This window comes from Bos grunniens, chromosome 12 (assembly GCF_055505025.1).
Source record: "Bos grunniens cultivar Pamir isolate PY7600 chromosome 12, Bosgru_T2T1.0, whole genome shotgun sequence".
Taxonomy (NCBI): Eukaryota; Metazoa; Chordata; class Mammalia; order Artiodactyla; family Bovidae; genus Bos; species Bos grunniens.
In genome coordinates, this window is record NC_141176.1 from 76,404,009 (window position 1) to 76,424,571 (window position 20,563).

Here is a 20,563-nt window from a genome sequence, read left to right on the forward strand (position 1 = left end):
TGGTGGAAATAAATAAAGCAGAGAGGAAAAAAGAAAAAAGAATTAAAAGAAATGAGGACAACTTCAGATACTTCTGGGACAATGTTAAACACCCCAACATTCCAAGCACAGGAGTCCCAGAAGAAGACAAAAAGAAAGGCCATGAGAAAATACTTGAGGAGATAATAGTAGAAAACTTCCCTAAAATGGGGAAGGAAATAGCCACCAAAGTCCAAGAAACCCAGACAGTCACAAACAGGATAAACCCAAGGCGAAATACCCCAAGTCATATATTAACCACATTAATGAAGATCAAAAACAAAGAACAAATATAAAATGCAGAAAGGGAGAAATAGCAAATAACTCACAAGGAGATCCCCATAAGAATAACAGCTGATCTTTCCACAGAAACTCTTCAAGCCAGAAGGGGATGGCAAGACATACTTAAAGTGATGAAAGAGAAAATCCTACAACCCAGATTACTGTACCCTCCAAAGATCTCATTCAAATATGAAGGAAAAATCAAAAGCTTTACAGACAAGCAAAAGCTGAGAGAATTGAGCACCACCAAACCAGTTCTTCAACAAATGCTAAAATATTTTCTCTAGACAGGAAACACAGAAAAGGTTTATAAACTCGAACCCAAAACAACAAAATAAATGACAATGGGATCATACTTATCAATAATTACCTTAAATGTAAATGGGTTGAATGCCCCAACCAAAAGACAAAGACTGGCTGAATACATACAAAAACAAGACCCCTATATATGCTGTCTACAAGAGACCCACCTTAAACCTAGGGACACATACAGACTGAAAGTGAACGGCTGGAAAAAGATATTTCATGCAAATGGAGACAAAAAGGAAGCAGGAGTAGCAATACTCATATCAGATAAAACAGACTTTGAAATAAAGGCTGTGAAAAGAGACAAAGAAAAACACTACATACTGATCAAAGGATCAATCGAAGACAAAGATATAACAATTATAAATATATATGCACCTACCATAGGAGCACCACAATATGTAAGGAAAAAGCTAACAAGTATGAAAGGGGAAATTAACAGTAACACAATAATAGTGGGAGACTTTAATACCCCACTCACACCTATGGATAGATCAAGTAAACAGAAAATTATCAAGGAAACACAAGCTTTAAATGATACAATGGACCAGTTAGACCTAATTGATATCTATAGGACATTTCACCCTAAAACAATGAATTTCACCTTTTTCTCAAGTGCACACAGAACCTTCTCCAGGATAGATCACATCCTGGACCATAAATCTAGCCTTGGTAAATTCAAAAAATTGAAATCATCTCAAGCATCTTTTCTGATCAAAATGCAGTAAGATTAGATGTCAACTACAGGGGGAAAAAAACTATTAAAAATACAAACATATGGAGGCTAAACAATACACTTCTGAAAAACCAAAAAATCACAGAAGAAATAAAAATATGCATAGAAATGAATGAAAATGAAAACACAACCCAAAACCTATGGGATTCAGTAAAAGCAGTGTTAAGGGGAAGGTTCATAGAAATACAAGCTGACCTCAAGAAACAGGAGAAAAATCAATAAATAACCTAACTCTACACCTAAAGCAACTAGAAAAAGAAGAAATGAAGAACCACAGGGTTAGTGGAAGGAAAGAAATCATAAAAATTAGGGCATAAATAAATGCAAAAGAAACAAAAGAGACCATAGCAAAAATCAACAAAGCTAAAAGCTGGTTCTTTCAGAAGACAGATAAAATACACAAACCATTAGCCAGACTCATCAAGAAAAAAAGGGAGAAGAGCCAAATCAACAAAATTAGAAATGAAAATGGAGAAATCACGAGACACACAGAAATACAAAGGATCATAAGAGACTACTATCAACAACTATATGCCAATAAAATGGACAACTTGGAAGAAATGGATAAATTCTTAGAAAAGTATAACTTTCTAAAACTGAACCAGAAAGAAATAGAAAATCTTAACAGACCCATCACAAGCACAGAAATCGAAATTGTAATCAGAAATCTTCTGACAAAAGCCCAGGACCAGAGAGCTTCACAGCTGAATTCTACCAAAAATTTAGAGAAGAGCTAACACCCATCCTACTCAAACTCTCTCAGAAAATTGCAGAGAAAGGTAAACTTCCAAATTCATTCTATGAGGCCACCATCACCCTAATACCAAAACCTGACAAAGATGCCACAAAAAAAGAAAACTACAGGCCAATATTACTGATGAACATAGATGCAAAAATCCTCAACAAAATTCTAGCAAACAGAATCCAACACATATTTAAAAGATCATACATCATGACCAAGTGGACTTTATCCCAGGGATGCAAGGATTCTTCAATATTCGCAAATCAATCAATGTGATACACCACATTGACAAATTGAAAGATAAAGACCATATGATTATTTCACTAGATGCAAAGGAAGCCTTTGAAAAAATCCAACATCCATTTATGATAAAAACTCTCCAGAAAGCAGGCATAGAAGGAACATACCTCAACATAATAAAAGCCATATATGATAAACCCACAGCAAATGTTATCCACAATGGTGAAAAATTGAAAGAATTTCCCCTAAATTCAGGAACAAGACAAGGGTGGCCACTCTCACCACTATTATTCAACATAGTTTTGGAAGTTTTAGCCACAGCAATCAGAGAAGAAAAAGAAACAAAAGGGGTCAAAATTGGAAAAGAAGAAGTAAAACTCTCACTGTTTGCAAATGACATGATACTCTACACAGAAAACCCTAAAGACTTCACCAGGAAATTACTAGAGCTAATCAATGAATATAGTAAAGTTGCAGGATATAAAATTAACACACAGAAATCCTTTGCATTCCTATACACTAACAATGAGAAAACAGAAAGAGAAATTAAGGAAACAATTCCATTCATCGTTGCAATGAAAAGAATAAAATACATAGGAAGAAATCTACCTAAAGAAACAAAAGACCTATATATAGAAAACTATAAAACACTGATGAAAGAAATCAAAGGTGACACAAATAGATGAGAAATATACCATGTTCATGGATCGGAAGAATCAATATAGTGAAAATAAGTATACTACCCAAAGCATTCTATAGATTCAATGCAATCCCTATCAAGCTACCAAATGTATTTTTCAGAGAACTAGAAAAAATAATTTCACAATTTGTATGGAAATACAAAAAGTCTCGAATAGCCAATGAAACCTTGAGAAAGAAGAATGAAACTGGAGGAATCAACCTGCCTGACTTCAGGATCTACTACAAAGCTATAGTCATCAAGACAGTATCGTACTGGCACAAAGAGAGAAACATAGGTCAATGGAACAAAATAGAAAGCCCAGAGATAAATACATGCACCTATGGACACCTTATCTTTGACAAAGGAGCAATAATATACAATGGAGAAAAGACAATCTCTTTAACAAGTGGTGCTGGGAAAACTGATAAACCATTTGTAAAAGAATGAAACTAGAGCACTTTCTAACACCATACACAAAAATAAACTCAAAATGGATTAAAGATCTAAATATAAGACCAGAAACTATAAAACTGCTGGAGGAGAACATAGGCAAAACACTCTAATGTAAACCCCAGCAGGATCCTCTATGACCCACTTCCCACAGTAATGGAAATAAAAGCAAAAATAAACAAATGGGACCTAATTAAACTTAAAAGCTTTTGCACAATGAAGGAAACTATAAGCAAGGTGAAAAGATAGCCTTCAGAATGGGAGAAAATAAAAGAAAATGAAGCAACTGACAAAGAATTAATCTCAAAAATATACAAGCAACTCCTACAGCTCAATTCCAGAAAAATAAGTGACCCAATGAAAATATGGGCCAAATAACTAAACAGAAATTTCTCCAAAGAAGACACACAGATGGGTAACAAATAAATGAAAAGATGCTCAACATCACTCATTATCAGAGAAATGCAAATCAAAACCACAATGAGGTACCATCTCACGCCGGTCAGAATGGCTGCTATCAAAAAGTCTACAAACAATAAATGCTGGAGAGGGTGCAGAGAAAAAGGAAACCTCTTACACTGTTGGTAGGAATGCAAACTAGTACAGCCACTATGGAGAACAGTGTGGGGATTCCTTAAAAAACTGGAAATAGAACTGCCATACGACCCAGCAATCTCACTGCTGGGCATACACACCGAGGAAACCAAAATTAAAAGACACACATGTACCCCAATGTTCATCACAGCACTGTTTATAATAGCCTGGACATGGAGGCAACCTAGATGTCCATTGGCAGACAAATAAATAAGAATGCTATGGTACATATACACAATGGAATATTACTCAGCTACTAAAGAAAATGCATTTGAATCAGTTCTAATGAGGTGGATGAAACTGGAGCCTATTATACAGAGTGAAGTAAGCCAGAAAGAAAAACACCAATACAGTATACTAATGCATATAGACGGAATTTAGAGAGATGGTAACAATGACCCTATATGAGAGACAGCGAAAGAGACACAGATGAAAGAACAGATTTGGACTCTGTGGGAGAAGGCGAGGGTGGGATGATTTGAAGGAATAGCATTGAAACATGCATATTATCATATGTGAAATAGATCATCAGACCAGGTTCAATGCATGAGACAGGGTGCTCAGGGCTGGTGTACGGATTACCCTGAGGGATGGGATGGGGAGCAAGGTGGGAGGGGGGTTCAGGATGGGGAACACATGTACACCCATGGTGGATTCATGTGAATGTATGGTAAAACCCAAAATATTGTAAAGTAATTAGCTGCCAATTAAAATTTAAAAAAGAAAAGAAAAGGCAGAGGAACCAGACATCAAATTGCCAACATTCACTGGATCATCGAAAAAGCAAAAGAGTTCCAGAAAACATCTATTTCTGCTTTATTGACTATGCCAAAGCCTTTGACTGTGTGGATCACAATAAACTGTGGAAAATCTGAAAGTGATGGGAATACCAGACCACCCGACTTACCTCCTGAGAAACCTGTATGCAGGTCAGGAAGCAACAGTTTGAACTGGACATGGAACAACAGACTGGTTCCAAATAGGAAAAGGAGTACGTCAAGGCTATATATTGTCACCCTGTTTATTTAACTTATATGCAGACTACATCATGAGAAACACTGGGCTGTAAGAAGCACAATCTGGAATCAAGATTGCCAGGAGAAAAATCAATAACCTCAGATATACAGATGCCACCATCCTTATGGCAGAAAGCAAAGAAGAACTAAAGAGCCTCTTGATGAAAGTGAAAGAGGAGAGTGAAAAAGTTGGCTTAAAGCTCAACATTCAGAAAACGAAGATCATGGCATCCGGTCCCATCACTTCATGGCAAATGAAACAGTGGCTGAATTTATTTTTTTGGAATCAAAAATCACTTGATGGTAACTGCAGCCATGAAATTAAAAGACACTCCTTGGAAGGAAAGTTATAAGCAACCTAGACAGCATATTAAAAAGCAGAGACATTACTTTGTCAACAAAGGTCTGTCTCATCAAGGCTATGCTTTTTCCAGTAGTCATGTATGGATATGAGAGTTGGAATATAAAGAAAGCTGAGCGCCAAAGAATTGATGCTTTTGAACTGTGGTATTGGAGAAGACTCTTGAGAGTCCCTTGGACTGCAAGGAGATCCAACCAGCCCATCCTAAAGGAGATCAGTCCTGAATATTCATTGGAAGGACTGATGTTGAAGCTGAAACTACAATACTTTGGCCACCTGATGCAAAGAGCTGACTCATTTGAAAAGACGCTGATGCTGGGTAAGATTGAGGGCAGGAGGAGAAGGGGACGACAGAGGATGAGATGGTTGGATGGCATCACCAACTCAATGAACATGAGTTTGGGTAAACCCCGGGAGGTGGTGATAGACAGGGAGGCCTGGTGTGCTGTGGTTCATGAGGTCACAAAGAATCAGACACAACTGAGTAACTGAACTGAACTGAAGGACAAGGTAATGTATCAAGCTGCCCATGGTTCTAGGTAAAAAGCAAAAATGCAAACATGAGGTATTATATTGTTGATTTCCATCATCATCATCAATACACACATTGTAAGTGCAATCATGTCATCAGTATTTTCCCAGGAGGTAAACAAAGTCAGTTAAATTGATGAGTTCCATTTAATTACTCACAATGTTAAAAATGTACGCACACATACATTGATGCCAACACATTAATTACATTTAATAAATTACCTCTTCTAAGACATTCCACAGTTCCACATCCGTATGATCATTAAAGGGATCCAGATTTTTCCTCATTGTTCCAGTAAATAAAACAGGTTCCTAAATGGAACAAAATAGTGAATGTTATTATCTTAACCTATTTTCATTTTATTCCAGTGCTTACAGAATTAAAATATAAAATATCAATTCACTGTGATTATTAGTAATAAATTTGAAAATGGATGTTTACAAAATAGTATCTCTAAAATAATTTTCTATGTACAAAGTGTGCTGCAAAATATCCTCCAGACTATTGAATACTAACAGAAGGTAGTGTTGGATAAGTTTTTCATCTTAAGAAAAAACAAGAGAAGAGAAAGGAAGATTTTCTTTCTTAAAAAATACCTTCCTAGTAATAAATATCTGCTTAAACACACATACACACAAGGAGGATATAGTTATTTGAGAAACTTTACATCAAGATCTACATAAATTAACTGTCAATCCTGCTGTGATGTTGGGAAACATCAACAGCATGAGTAGTTGAGGTTTGTACCTCAAAGCAAAATTGTTAATATTTTCACTGAAGAATGAACTAGGATATTTTCTCCATTGGTAAAACAGTCTTCTGGGATGGGGACTCTCTCCACAGGTGTGAATGGAATGTCTGTACATGTGCAAAGAAAACGTCAGCTCCTGAGGCCTGTGGCTCCTCTGTCCACAGAGAGATCACCTCTGATCCTATACCAGCTGGTCCCACATTCTCTCACCTGTGTGTCAGGATGACCTGCCTCATAGAACCTCATTACTAATGCAAGGCCAGGAGGACCTGAAACCCACTGTGACATGTGCCATAGTAAAATTATTTAAATAGATTTTCCTATTCATCTACTTCAGGAGGAGCCACAGGTAAACTACTCTGGTAATATATGCCTCCTCTGGTGGTAAAGAGTCTGCCTGCAATGTGGGAGACTCAGGTTCAATCCCTGGGTTGGTTAGATCCCCTGGGGAAGGAAATGACAACCCACTCCAGTATTCTTGCCTGGAAAATCCTGTGGATGGAGGAGCCTGGTGGGCTACAGTCCATGGGGTCACAAAGAGTCGGACACAACTGAGAAACTTCATTTTCTTTCTTTTCTTTCTGTGTTTAAGAGAGAATCTTGTATATAAGCTCATGTAGGCCATTTAAGTTTCTTCTGAAAGGCTCTAGTAAGCCAGGACACAGAATATGAGCAGCAGAGGAAAGCCCAACTGGCTCCTATCAATGAAGGGGGCAGAACAAGGGGAGGCACACGTGTGGGAACCAGAGGAGACCTGACGCTTCCACAAGTGCCTGGAACTGCTCAGAATCACCATGTTCAAATCCTGCCTGGCCTTAGAGCTGTTCTGTTCCTCCTCATTTCACAAAAGCCTGAGAAGGAAAAAAAAAAAAATATATATATATATATATACACATATATATTTCTTCACTTCAGCCATGAAGAAGAATGACACTCAGAGAGCCTCCCACATCATCTTTCCCTGTTGTCTCAGTTTTAAGTCTGGTAAGAGAGAAATTGATGAAGCAAACACATGGTATGCCATCAATAAAAAGACATACCCCCTAAGTAGAATCCAAAATTAAAAAGACATTATAAAGGGAGCTTCATTTGCACATTGTTGAGCAAGAAGCCAATATGCCTCCAAAGCAGTGAAAATCACTGGTCATAGGATGTTTCAAAATGATTACTGAATTGAACTGAAAAATCACAAGAACCACATTTAAGGTGTCCTTTAAAACTCTGGAATTTAGGACCAAAGACTAAACAATCGTCTAAGCAATGGTAAGAGTTCCTTGTCAGAGAATAATCATCATTCTACTTCAGAATTTTAGAAAAACTTTTCATTCTCTGTAAGATTCCAGCATGCAGGCAATTTCTCTTCCTTTAGCTGTTTCCATGAAATCTACACGAACAAGGTCACCAAGAGAGACCACAATATTCCTCCCTCTCCCCTGACTCTCCTCTACTTTCTCTCCAAGGCTGTAAATTATGGCAGGATTTTACTCTGTGGCCCAAAACAAGAGACTCTTCAAGCATCTGTATTTGAGGAGATAAAGGGCCCGAAAGAGCCCAGCTTAAATAACCAGCTTTGAGTCCAACTGGGAAAAGTGAGATGGAGTCTCTTTGCTTATAATGATGACAGGAACATTTCTTTGCTCATCCTGCCATATGTGACCTGAATATTTTTTCTTTCAGGTTCCTCTCATAAAGCAAATTCACATCCTGTTTTGATGTCTAAGGTATGAAGCATCCACCTGGTTTTCTAAGTATAGTCTATAAAAGTGTTACCTAAGCTAGTCTACGAAATAAATCAGTTTATTTTTAAAAGACTTTTCTTCCTTCCTTAAACAATAAAAAGCCTCACAGTGTTAGCACATTTGTGAAAGGCAGTTTTGGTGATTCAGGAGAATAGGCACAGTGTCTCCATTTAAACTTCAATCACTGATTTCATAATTAGAGCCTCGTTCTACTGTCACCTCCCTCACCTTCTTCTCTTGAGAACACCCCTTGAAGCGGATGAAGTTCTCCAAAGCCTGGGGGACTGAAGCAGGATTGTTTGCAGAAAGAGGAGTCTGTCACTTCTGAGCCCCTGACCAGCAGCTGAAGCTGCTTCAAACTGAGCTTTCATCAGAGCCCTCAGACACTATGTAGGCCTTAAGGAGGTTCTGCTAATTATCACCAAACAACTGCTGAATGTCATACCAAAAAAAAAAAAAAAGCATTTCCCACTGTGCTAAGAGTCGTACACAACTGAGCGACTTCATTTTCACTTTTCACTTTCATGCATTGGAGAAGGAAATGGCAACCCACTCCAGTGTTTTTGACTGGAGAATCCTGGGACAGGGAAGCCTGGTGGGCTGCCGTCTATGGGGTCGCACAGAGATGGACACGACTGAAGCAACTTAGCAGCAGCAGCAGCAGCAGTGTCCCTGTTTCAAAAGAATGAGCAATCACCTGAAGTTGTTTTAAACATTGGTTTATTTTTCTTATTATTATTTTTTAATACTAAACCCTCTGAATGAACTGATCGTCATCCATATTCAGATGAAAACATTCTTTTCCAAGAAAGGAAAAAGAATTTAAGTCCTATTAAAGTCCTTTGCGGGCTTCAGGATGCAGTTCCACGGGATTTAATGGAGACTTCAGTGTCGGGAACAAAGGGCCAGATGCATTAGGCTAGATTCCAGCTGTATTTCTTAACAACAGTAAAGAAATATACAGTACATCCACCTCTTCTCTCAGTTTTTTTCTCAATAAGGAAAAAGGGAAAGAAAACCAAGTAATCAGGGAGAAGTAAGAGAGCCAGTGCTGGTTCATCTTCTTCAACATACTGAAGAAAACTCAGGGACTAGAAATACCAAAAAAGCAGAGTGTGCTGTTTGAAAAATACTCTGCTTTTGCTTTGATTAAAAAAAAAAAAACTATTAAATATATTGATTTATTTTTTTATTTCTTCTGTGATTTGTTGGTTATTCAGCAGCGTATTGTTCAGCCTCCATATGTTGGAGTTTTTTAATAGTTTTTCTCTTGTAAGATCTAATCGTACTGCATTGTGGTCAGAAAAGATGTTTGGAATGATTTCAATTTTTTTGACTTTACCAAGGCTAGATTTATGGCCCAGGATGTGATCTATCCTGGAGAAGCTTCTGTGTGCGCTTGAGAAAAAACTGAAATTCATTGTTTTGGGGTGAAATGTCCTATAGATATCAATTAGGTCTAAGTGGTCTACTGTATCATTTAAAGTTTGTGTTTCCTTGTTAACTTTCTGTTTAGTTCATCTATCCAAAGTGGGGTATTAAAGACTCCCACTATTGCATATTTAAAAGCAGAGACATTACTTTGCCAACAAAGGTCCGTCTAGTCAAGGCTATAGTTTGTCCTGTGGTCATGTATGGATGTGAGAGTTGGACTGTGAAGAAGGCTGAGCACTGAAGAATTGATGCTTTTGAACTGTGGTGTTGGAGAAGACTCTTGAGAGTCCCTTGGACTGCAAGGAGATCCAACCAGTCCATTCTGAAGGAGATTAGCCCTGGGATTTCTTTGGAAGGAATGATGTTAAAGCTGAAACTGCAGTACTTTGGCCACCTCATGCGGAGTTGACTCATTGGAAAAGACTCTGATGCTGGGAGGGACTGGGGGCAGGAGGAGAAGGGGATGACAGAGGATGAGATGGCTGGATGGCATCACTAACTTGATGTGAATCTGAGTGAACTCTGGGAGTTGGTGATGGCCAGGGAGGCCTGGTGTGCTGTGATTCATGGGGTCGCAAAGAGTCGGACGTGACTGAGCAACTGAACTGAACTGATTGTTGTGTTATTGTTAATTTCCCCTTTCATATTTGTTAGCATTTGTCTTACATATTGCGGTGCTCCTATGATGGGTGCATATATATTTATAATTGTTATGTCTTCTTCTTGCATTGATCCTTTGATCATTAGGCAGTGTCCTTCTTTGTCTCTTTTCACAGCCTTTGTCTTAAAGTCTATTTTATCTGATATGAATATTGCTACTCCTGCTTTCTTTTGGCCTCTATTTGCATGGAATATCTTTTTCCAGCCCTTCATTTTCAGTCTGCATGTGTCCCTTGTTTCAAGGTGGGTCTCTTGTAGACAACATATATAGGGGGTCTTGTTTTTGTATCCATTCAGCCAGTCTTTGTCTTTTGGTTGGGGCATTCAACCCATTTACATTTAAGGTAATTATTGATAAGTATGATCCCGTTGCTATTTACTTTATTGTTTTGGGCTCAAGGTTATACACCATTTCTGTGTTTCCTGTCTAGACAAGACCCTTTAGCATTTGTTGGAGAGCTGGTTTGGTGGTGATGAATACTCTCAGCTTTTGCTTGTCTGTAAAACTTTTGATTTCTCCTTCCTATTTGAATGAGATCCTTGCTGGGTACAGTAATCTGGACTGTAAGTTATTTTCTTGCATCACTTTAAGTATTTCCTGCCATTCCCTCCTGGACTGAAGAGTTTCTATTGAAAGATCAGCTGTTATCCTTATGGGAATCCTTATGTGTTATTTGTTGTTTTTCCGTTGCTGCTTTTAATATTTGTTCTTGTGTTTGATCTTTGTTAATTTGATTAATATGTGTCTTGGGTGTTTCACCTTGGATTTATCCTGTTTTGGACTCTCTGGGTTTCTTGGACTTGCGTGATTATTTCCTTCTCCATTTTAGGGAAGTTTTCAACTATTATTTCCTCAAGTATTTTCTTATGGTCTTTCTTTTTGTCTTCTTCTTCTGGGACTCCTATGATTCGAATGTTGGGGCATTTAACATTGGCCCAGAGGTCTCTGAGATTGTCCTTGTTTCTTTCAATTAGTTTTTCTTTTTTACTCTCTGTTTCATTTATTTCTAGCATTCTATCTTCTACCTCACTTATCCTATATTCTGCCTCCGTTATTCTACTGTTGGTTCCCTCCAAAGTGTTTTTGATCTCAATTTATTGCATTATTCATTATATATTGACTGTTTTTTATTTCTTCTAAGTCCTTGTTAAACCTTTCTTGCATCTTCTCCATCTTTGTCTCCAGGCTATTTATCTGTAGCTCCATTTTGATTTCAAGATTTTGGATCATTTTCACTATCATTATTCGGAATTATTTATCAAGTAGATTCCCTATCTCCAAAAATGAATTTGATTCATCATGATAAAGATGATGGCTCCTGATCTGTGCCAACACTTGCAGTGCAAACATAGATACTGAGTGTGCATGGAATCCCTCTTCAACTGAAAACACGTTCTTTGTGCCAATAGCATAAGAGAGTCTCTCTGTGCAGAGAATCATCTGAAGAGGTTCTGAAATCCATTTTCCTGATTCTTTCAATAAGCAGCTAATCCCTGAATATAATCTCCACTAGGTATTCTTTCTGAGGAACATACTTAACTAAATACTTCAGGCTATGAGCACAAAGGATCCATACACTTCAGCAACCTGTTCTGTTTCAGGAAATTATTTAGGAAGTGGCTTAATTTTTGCTTATTCCTGAAACTGTGAACACAAACTGAGGAGTCCCTTCTTGAGGATACAGTGTTTGTCTCTGAAAGTTGCCCCAGGACTCCAGGACTGATGGTCTATGTCACCACTCCCCTGCTTCTGGTTCCTATGCAGGTCCTTGATGCTGTCATACCTCCCCCACTTCTGACCTGCTCATGGTGTAGTCAGCAGTGATGGGGGTGAGCCTGGGGGAGAGAGAGAAAGAGACCAACCTGGAAGCTCACCGCTGCTCCCAGGATCACAGGGAGCTGGAAGCCAGAGAGGATGATACGGGCCTGGCTCACCCAAGTGGGGCAACTCACAGAAACAGCACTGGGTTTGCCCTCTGAAGAGTCTGCTCTCAGCTTCCCAAAATCAGGGTGTTGTGACTGCTTCCTACTCATTTCAGGAGAAAAGGGATTTAAGCTCTTTGTACTTAGACAAGTGGCTTCAATCAACCAAACCAACAGACTTTCTCCACCTCCACAGCCAGCTAGACAATGTAAAGAGAAGCAGCTCTTGGCTGAGGAAGAGTGAGATTTTGAGTATCTTTTCCTGACACTTCATTGACTGAAAATATTGCTGTCATTTATGTCAAATAGTGTTCTGCCTATGTTTTCCTCTAGGATTTTGTAGTACCTGGTCTTACATTTATTCATTTAATTCATTTTAAGTTTATTTTTGTATATGGTGTTAGAGAATGTTCTAATTTCATTCTTATACATGTTGTGTCTAGATTTCCCAGTATCACTTATTAGAGAGACTCTTTTCCCCATTGTATTATATAGTCTTGGCTTCTTTGTTTTAGATGAATTGACCATAAATGTGTGGGTTTATTTCTGAACTTTCTATCCTGTTTCACTAATCTATACATCTGATTTTTATGCCATTATCATACTGTTTTCATTAAAGTAGCTTTTATAGTATGGTCTGAAGTCACAGCTTGTGATTCCTTCAGGTCCATTCTTCTTTCTAAAGGCTGCTTCTAGTATTCAAGTTTTCTGTTTTCATACAAATTTTAATCTTTTTATTCTTATTCTAAGAAAAATGCTATTGCTAATTTGATAGGAATTACACTCAATTTGTAGGTTGCCCTGGGTAGTATGGTCATTTTAACAATACTGATTCCTCCAATCTAAGAACATGGTATATCTTTCCATCTGTTCACGTTGTCTTACGTTTCTTTAATCAGTGTCTTATAATTTTCTTTTGCCTCCTTAGGTAGATTTATTCTTAGATTTCTTTTCTTTTCTTTTTTTTTGATGCAATGATAAATGGATATTTCCCTTAATTTCTTTTTCTAATTTCTTGTTGTTAACGTATAGAAATGCAAGAGATTTCTGTATGCTGTTGTTGCTGCTAAGTCACTTCAGTCATGTCTGACTCTGTGCAATCCCATAGATGGGAGCCCACCAGGCTCCCCCATCCCTGGGATTCTCCAGGCAAGAATACTGGAGTGGGTTGCCATTTCCTTCTCTAATGAATGAAAGTGAAAAGTGAAAGTGAAGTTGCTCAGTCATGTCCGACTCTTAGCAACCCCATGGATTGCAGCCTACCAGACTTCTCTGCCCATGGGATTTTCCAGTCAAGAGTACTAGAGTGGGTTGCCATTGCCTTCTCTGAGATTTCTGTATATATAACAGCTTATATAGCTTAATACCAAAAAAAAACACAAAAAACCCAATCAAAAAACAGGCAGAAAACCTAAGTAGACATTTCTCTAAAGAGGAAACACAGATGGCCAAGAGGCACAAGAAAAGATGCTCAATATCACTAATTATTAGAGAAATGCAAATCCAAAATACAATGAGGTATTGCCTCACATCAGTCACAATGTGTGTTAGTTAATTGCTTAGTCCTGTCCGACTCTTTGCAACCCCATAGACTGTAGCCCACCAGGCCCCTCCGTCCATGGGATTCTCCAGGCAAGAACACTGGAGTGGGTATCATTAAAAAGCCTACAAAAAATAAATAATGAAGAAGATACAGAAAAAAGGGGACCCTCATACATTTTTGGTAAAGTGGGAATGTAAATTGGTGCAACTATTATGGAAAACAGTGTGGAGCTTTCTTAAAAGAACAAGAAAGAGTCACCATATGATCCAGTAATCCCACTCCTGGCCATGTATCCAGAAAAGACAAAAGTTCTAATTCAAAAAGATACATGCAACCCAATGTTCACAGCAGCACTACTTTACTTACAAGACATGGAAGCAACCTAAATGTCCATTGACAGATGAATTGATAAAGAGATGTGATTCCTATTTATATACACATACTATATATATATAAATATATATATATATATATATATATAACTATATTTATCCACACTATATATACCCACTCCCCCCACACACACACAGAGTCACACATGGAATATTACTCAGCCATAAAGAAGAATGAAAGAATGCAATTTGCAGTAACATGGATGGACATAGAGATTATCATACCAGGTAGGTCAGAGAAAGACAAATATAGTATGATATCACTTATATGTAGAAACTAAAAAGGATGAGAGAAATGAACTTATTTATAGAATAGAAATAAGTTCACCAACATAGAAAACAAACTGCTGCTGCTACTGCTGCTGCTACTAAGTCACGTCAGTTGTGTCCGACTCTGTGTGACCCCATAGACGGTACCCAACAGGCTCCTCTGTCCCTGGGATTCTCCAGGCAAGAATACTAGAGTGGGTTGCCATTTCCTTCTCCAGTGCATGAAAGTGAAGTCGTTCAGTCATGTCCTACTCTTAGCGACCCCATGGACTGCAGCCTACCATGCTCCTCATGGGATTCTCCAGGCAAGAGCACTGGAATGGGTTGCCACTGCCTTCTCCAGAAAACAAACTAAAGGTTACCAAATGGGAAAGTAGGTGGAAGGGATAAATTAGGAATCTGTGATTAACAGATACACACTACTGTATATAAAATGAATGAACAAGAACCTATTGTATAGCACAGGGAACTCTGCTCAGTATTTTCTAATAACCTATTATGGAAAAGAATATGAAAAAGAATATACCTACTCACATACATATATACAAATTCATATACACACACTGCTGCTGCTGCTGCTAAGTCGCTTCAGTCGTGTCCGACTCTGTGCGACCCCATAGACAGCAGCCCACCAGGCTCCCCCATTCCTGGGATTCTCCAGGCAAGAACACTGGAATGGGGTGCCATTTCCTTCTCCAATGCACGAAAGTGAAAAGTGAAAGTGAAGTTGCTCAGTCGTGTCCAACTCTTAGCGACCTCATGGACTGCAGCCTACCAGGCTCCTCCGTCCATGGGATTTTCCAGGCAAAAGTACTGGAGTGGGGTGCCATATACACACACACATATATAATTGAATCATTTTGTTGAACACTTGAAACACTGTAAAACAACCATGCTTCAATTTTAAAAAATAAACACAGACATACACAAAACTCAAATCCTGACTCTGCTGCTTGCTGCTTACCTGGGCAGTGGGTTAAGCTCACAGCTATTGCTGTTGTTGTTTAATCACTAAGCCATATTTGAATCTTTTGCAACCCCATAGACTGTAACTGTAGACTCCTCTGCCCATGGCATTTCCCAGGCAAGAATACTGGAGTGGGTAGCCATTCCCTTCTCCAAGGAATCTCCCTGACCCAGGGGTCAAACCTGTACCTTTTGTATTGACAGGCATATTCTTTACAGCTAAGGCACCAGGGATTCCCAAAGCTCAGGTGCCTTGGTTTTTAAATCTGTCAGATAAGGATAACAAGTGAATTGTGAGGATTTAAGTAGGAGATGGTAGGGAAAAAAGGCTAAAACCTGTTATGGATTCCCAACCCTTTGGAATTATTACTAATACCTGTGTAACTTGTCAGAGTCTGCAACAAGCATTGGAGCAACAGAAATGAGGGACACAGGCCCTGTCCTCAAGGAGAGGAAGACAACAGTCAAGAATGTGGGGAAGACTGAGAAAAAGGCCAGAGGTCTTGGTGGGGGACTGGAAAGTATGAGTGGGTACAGGGTAGTCATCAGGAAAGAATCTGGTAGGAGAAGAATATGAAATCAAAAGGAAATTAAAAAGTGCTATTCTCTCCCACTGTTCCCATAGAAAAGAGTTTAGACACATTTTTCTGTTTTACCTTTTCCAAAATCTCCTATTGTGTCTGTGTGTTGGGGTAGCGGGTAAGGGGTCTGGCATTTGTTTTTCACTTTACTCTTTATATTTTTATTATTTTTAAATTTTATTTAATTTTTAAACTTTACAATATTGTATTAGTTTTGCCAAATATTGAAATGAATCTGCCACAGGTATACATGTGTTCCCCATCCTGAACCCTCCTCCCTCCTCCCTCCCCATACCATCCCTCTGGGTCGTCCCAGTGCACCAGCCCCAAGCATCCAGTATCGTGCATCGAACCTGGACTGGCGACTCGTTTCATACATGATATTATACATGTTTCAATGCCATTCTCCCAAATCTTCCCACCCTCTCCCTCTCCCACAGAGTCCAGAAGACTGTTCTATACATCAGTGTCTCTTTTGCTGTCTCATACACAGGGTTATTGTTACCATCTTTCTAAATTCCATATATATGCGTTAATATACTGTATTGGTGTTTTTCTTTCTGGCTTACTTCACTCTGTACAATAGGCTCCTGTTCCATCCACCTCATTAGAACTGATTCAAATGTATTCTTTTTAATGGCTGAGTAATACTCCATTGTGTATATGTACCATAGCTTTCTTATCCATTCATCTGCTGATGGGCATCGAGGTTGCTTCCATGTCCTGGCTATTATAAACAGTGCTGCGATGAACATTGGAGTACGCGTGTCTCTTTCCCTTCTGGTTTCCTCAGTGTGTATGCCCAGCAGTGGGATTGCTGGATCATAAGGCAGTTCTATTTCCAGTTTCTTAAGGAATCTCCACACTGTTCTCCATAGTAGCTGTACTAGTTTGCATTCCCACCAACAGTGTAAGAGGGTTCCCTTTTCTCCACACCCTCTCCAGCATTTATTGCTTGTAGACTTTTGGATTGCAGCCATTCTGACTGGTGTGAAATGGTACCTCATAGGGGTTTTGATTTGCATTTCTCTGATAATGAGTGAGGTTGAGCATCTTTTCATGTGTTTGTTAGCCATCTGTATGTCTTCTTTGGAGAAATGTCTATTTAGTTCTTTGGCCCATTTTTTGATTGGGTCATTTATTTTTCTGGAGTTGAGCTGTAGGAGTTGCTTGTATACTTTTGAGATTAGTTGTTTGTCAGTTGCTTCATTTGCTATTATTTTCTCCCATTCTGAAGGCTGCCTTTTCACCTTGCTAATAGTTTCCTTTGTTGTGCAGAAGCTTTTAAGTTTAATTAGGTCCCATTTGTTTATTTTTGCTTTTATTTCCAATATTCTGGGAGGTGGGTCATAGAGGATCCTGCTGTGGTGTATGTTGGAGAGTGTTTTGCCTATGTTCTCCTCTAGGAGTTTTATAGTTTCTGGTTCTTACATTTAGATCTCTAATCCATTTTGAGTTTATTTTTGTGTATGGTGTTAGAAAGTGTTCTAGTTTCATTCTTTTACAAGTGGTTGACCAGATTTCCCAGCACCACTTGTTAAAGAGATTGTCTTTAATCCATTGTATATTCTTGCCTCCTTTGTCAAAGATAAGGTGTCCATATGTGCGTGGATTTATCTCTGGGCTTTCTATTTTGTTCCATTGATCAATATTTCTGTCTTTGTGCCAGTACCATACTGTCTTGATGACTGTGGCTTTGTAGTAGAGCCTGAAGTCAGGTAGGTTGATTCCTCTAGTTCCATTCTTCTTTCTCAAGATAGCTTTGGCTATTTGAGGCTTTTTGTATTTCCATACAAATTGTGAAATTATTTGTTCTAGCTCTGTGAAGAATACCGTTGGTAGCTTGATAGGGATTGCATTGAATCTATAAATTGCTTTGGGTAGTATTCAGTTTATTCTTTAAATTTATATAAATAATTTGGTTTATAACCAATAAAGAAAATCACCAAAAAACATAAATAGAAATTAAAAATCAAAGCTGTTGCAGAATGTGTTACTCTCTTTATTTAAGTAGAAATAATCCCTGAATGGCCAGTGCCCCAATCCTTAATAAAAATTATAATTTCAACTGACTGAACGTTCTCAAGAACCAGACATGGGCCACAAACATTTTCTCACCCAGCTACATCTTCACAACACAGCTTAGCAACAGTACTTCCTAGATCTAGTTTAAGGATGAGGAGTATGAAGTTTGGAAGCTGGGTGATGTCATCAAGTTTCCACAGTCATATGAGGCAGAACAGAAATAAAAATGTCAGTCATGTTGACATTTGATTTAAACTCTTAAACATTCTATCTTTGGCTGCCCTCTGTGTAATTTCCTGAGACCTTTACACATTACAGGGTCTCTCCAGATTCTCTCTCTTTAACCAACCAACATTGTGACTTGGAGACAAAGGCAAATAAATTGGAATAATAAAAGTTGCAAAATTATAATGTTTGGTGATCATTATCTATATGGATACAAAGCTTAGCACTGTTTTGTAAGCATGTTCCCTAGAGTGTGTACACAGATCATGATCAAAAGTATAGTATAAATTGATGGAACAGAACCAAAACCTGGTGATCTCGAGGGATGTTTAGTCTTTGCTCAGATGTGCTTCCAAACATTACCAGTAAAGCCAAGAATCATGCAATGTTTTTCTTTATTTATAAAGTTCTCTTATGTACAGGCTTCCCTGGTGGCTCAAATGGTAAAGCATCTGCATGCAACACAGGAGATCTGGGTTCAATCCCTGGGTCAGGAAGTTTCCCTGGAAAAGGAAAGGGCAACCCATTCCAGTACTCTTGCCTGGAAAATCCCATGGATGGAGGAGTCTGATAGGCTACAGTCCATGGGTTCACAAAGAGTTGGACATGACTGAGGGACTTCCCTTCCCTTATGTACATAAGCATACACCTTTTTTTATTAAGAGATATTAAAAATAACGCAGGGCACTTTTCTGGATCCTTTCATCCAAGGACATAAAAGGACTTTGCAGACACACCTACTATTTCTGCTAACTAGTTTCATTTGATTCATGTCAGTGATTGGTACAATCCAAACTTAAAACCTGGAATCTAAACTCCTTTGTTTTCTACTGCAATCACTAAGTCACAAATCTAATAACCAGAGGAAATCTTTAAATACAGGGGTTACAGGTGCTGAAAATTTCTTCCCATTTTTTCTGAAAGGAATATCTTTTAAAAATTGTTTTTAAACTGTGGTAAAATAGGGTGACTCAGTGGTAAAGAATCAGCCTGCCAATGTAGGAGACATGGGTTCGATCCCTGGGTCAAGAAGCCCTGTTAATTAGCCTCCAATTAAAATAAATATATTTAAATAAATAAATAAATAAAAACCTAAAAAATGAAAGCTGTGGTACATATATATACAATGGAGTATTACTCAGCCATTAAAATGAATACATTTAAATCAGTTCTAATGAGGTGGATGAAACTGGAGCCTATTATACAGAGTGAAGTAAGCCAGAAAGAAAAACACCAATACAGTATACTAATGCATATATATGGAATCAGAAAGTGGTAACAATAACCCTGTATGTGAGACAGCAAAAAAGACACAGATATATAGAACAGTCTTCTGGACTCTGTGGGAGAGGGAGAGGGTGGGATGATTTGGGGAAATGGCATGGAAACATGTATAATATCATATAAGAAACGAATCGCCAGTCCAGGTTTGATACAGGATGCTTGGTGCTGGTGCACTGGGATGACCCAGAGGGATGGTACAGGGAGGGAGATGGGATGGGGGTTCAGGATGGGGAACACGTGTATGCCCGTGGCGGATTCATGTTGATGTGTGGCAGAACCAATACAATGTTGTAAAGTAATTAGGCTCCAATTAAAATAAATAAATTTAATTAAAAAAAAAAAGAAGCAGCAACAGCAACCCTGGAGAAGAAAATGGAAACCCACTCCAGAACTCTTGATTGGAAAGTCCCATGCACAGAGGAGCCTGGCAGGCTATAGTCCATGTGGTGCAAAGATGGACATGACTTGGTGACTCAACAACAAGAACACATAAAATTTACCACCTTAATGACTTTTAAACGTACACTTAAGTGGTATTAAATACATTCCCATTATTGTACAGCTATTACCACCATCCAGCCACAGACTCCTTTCATCTTGCATGAGTGAAACTCTGTAGACATTAAACAACAATTCCCCTCTCTCCTCTCCCTGCAACTCCTGGCAATCACCATTCTACTTCCTGTCTCCATGAACTGACTACTTCAGGTACTTCATATTAATAGAATTATATACTAATTATCATTTTTGACTGGCTTATTTTACATTAGCATACTTTCCTCAAGGTTCATCTGTGTTGTAGCATGTGTCA

The 20,563-nt window shown here is 38.4% G+C and overlaps 1 protein-coding gene across 1 annotated transcript in view; it reads right to left on the reverse strand.

Moving 5' to 3' along the window:
* LOC147361932 (ATP-binding cassette sub-family C member 4-like) overlaps positions 1-20,563 on the reverse strand; it is a 153,504-nt gene that overhangs the window by 20,310 nt on the left and 112,631 nt on the right. Inside the window, exon 27 of the mRNA XM_086330249.1 lies at positions 6,181-6,270. Coding sequence (XP_086186375.1) covers positions 6,181-6,270 — 90 coding nt within the window. The remainder of the gene's footprint in view (positions 1-6,180; positions 6,271-20,563) is intronic.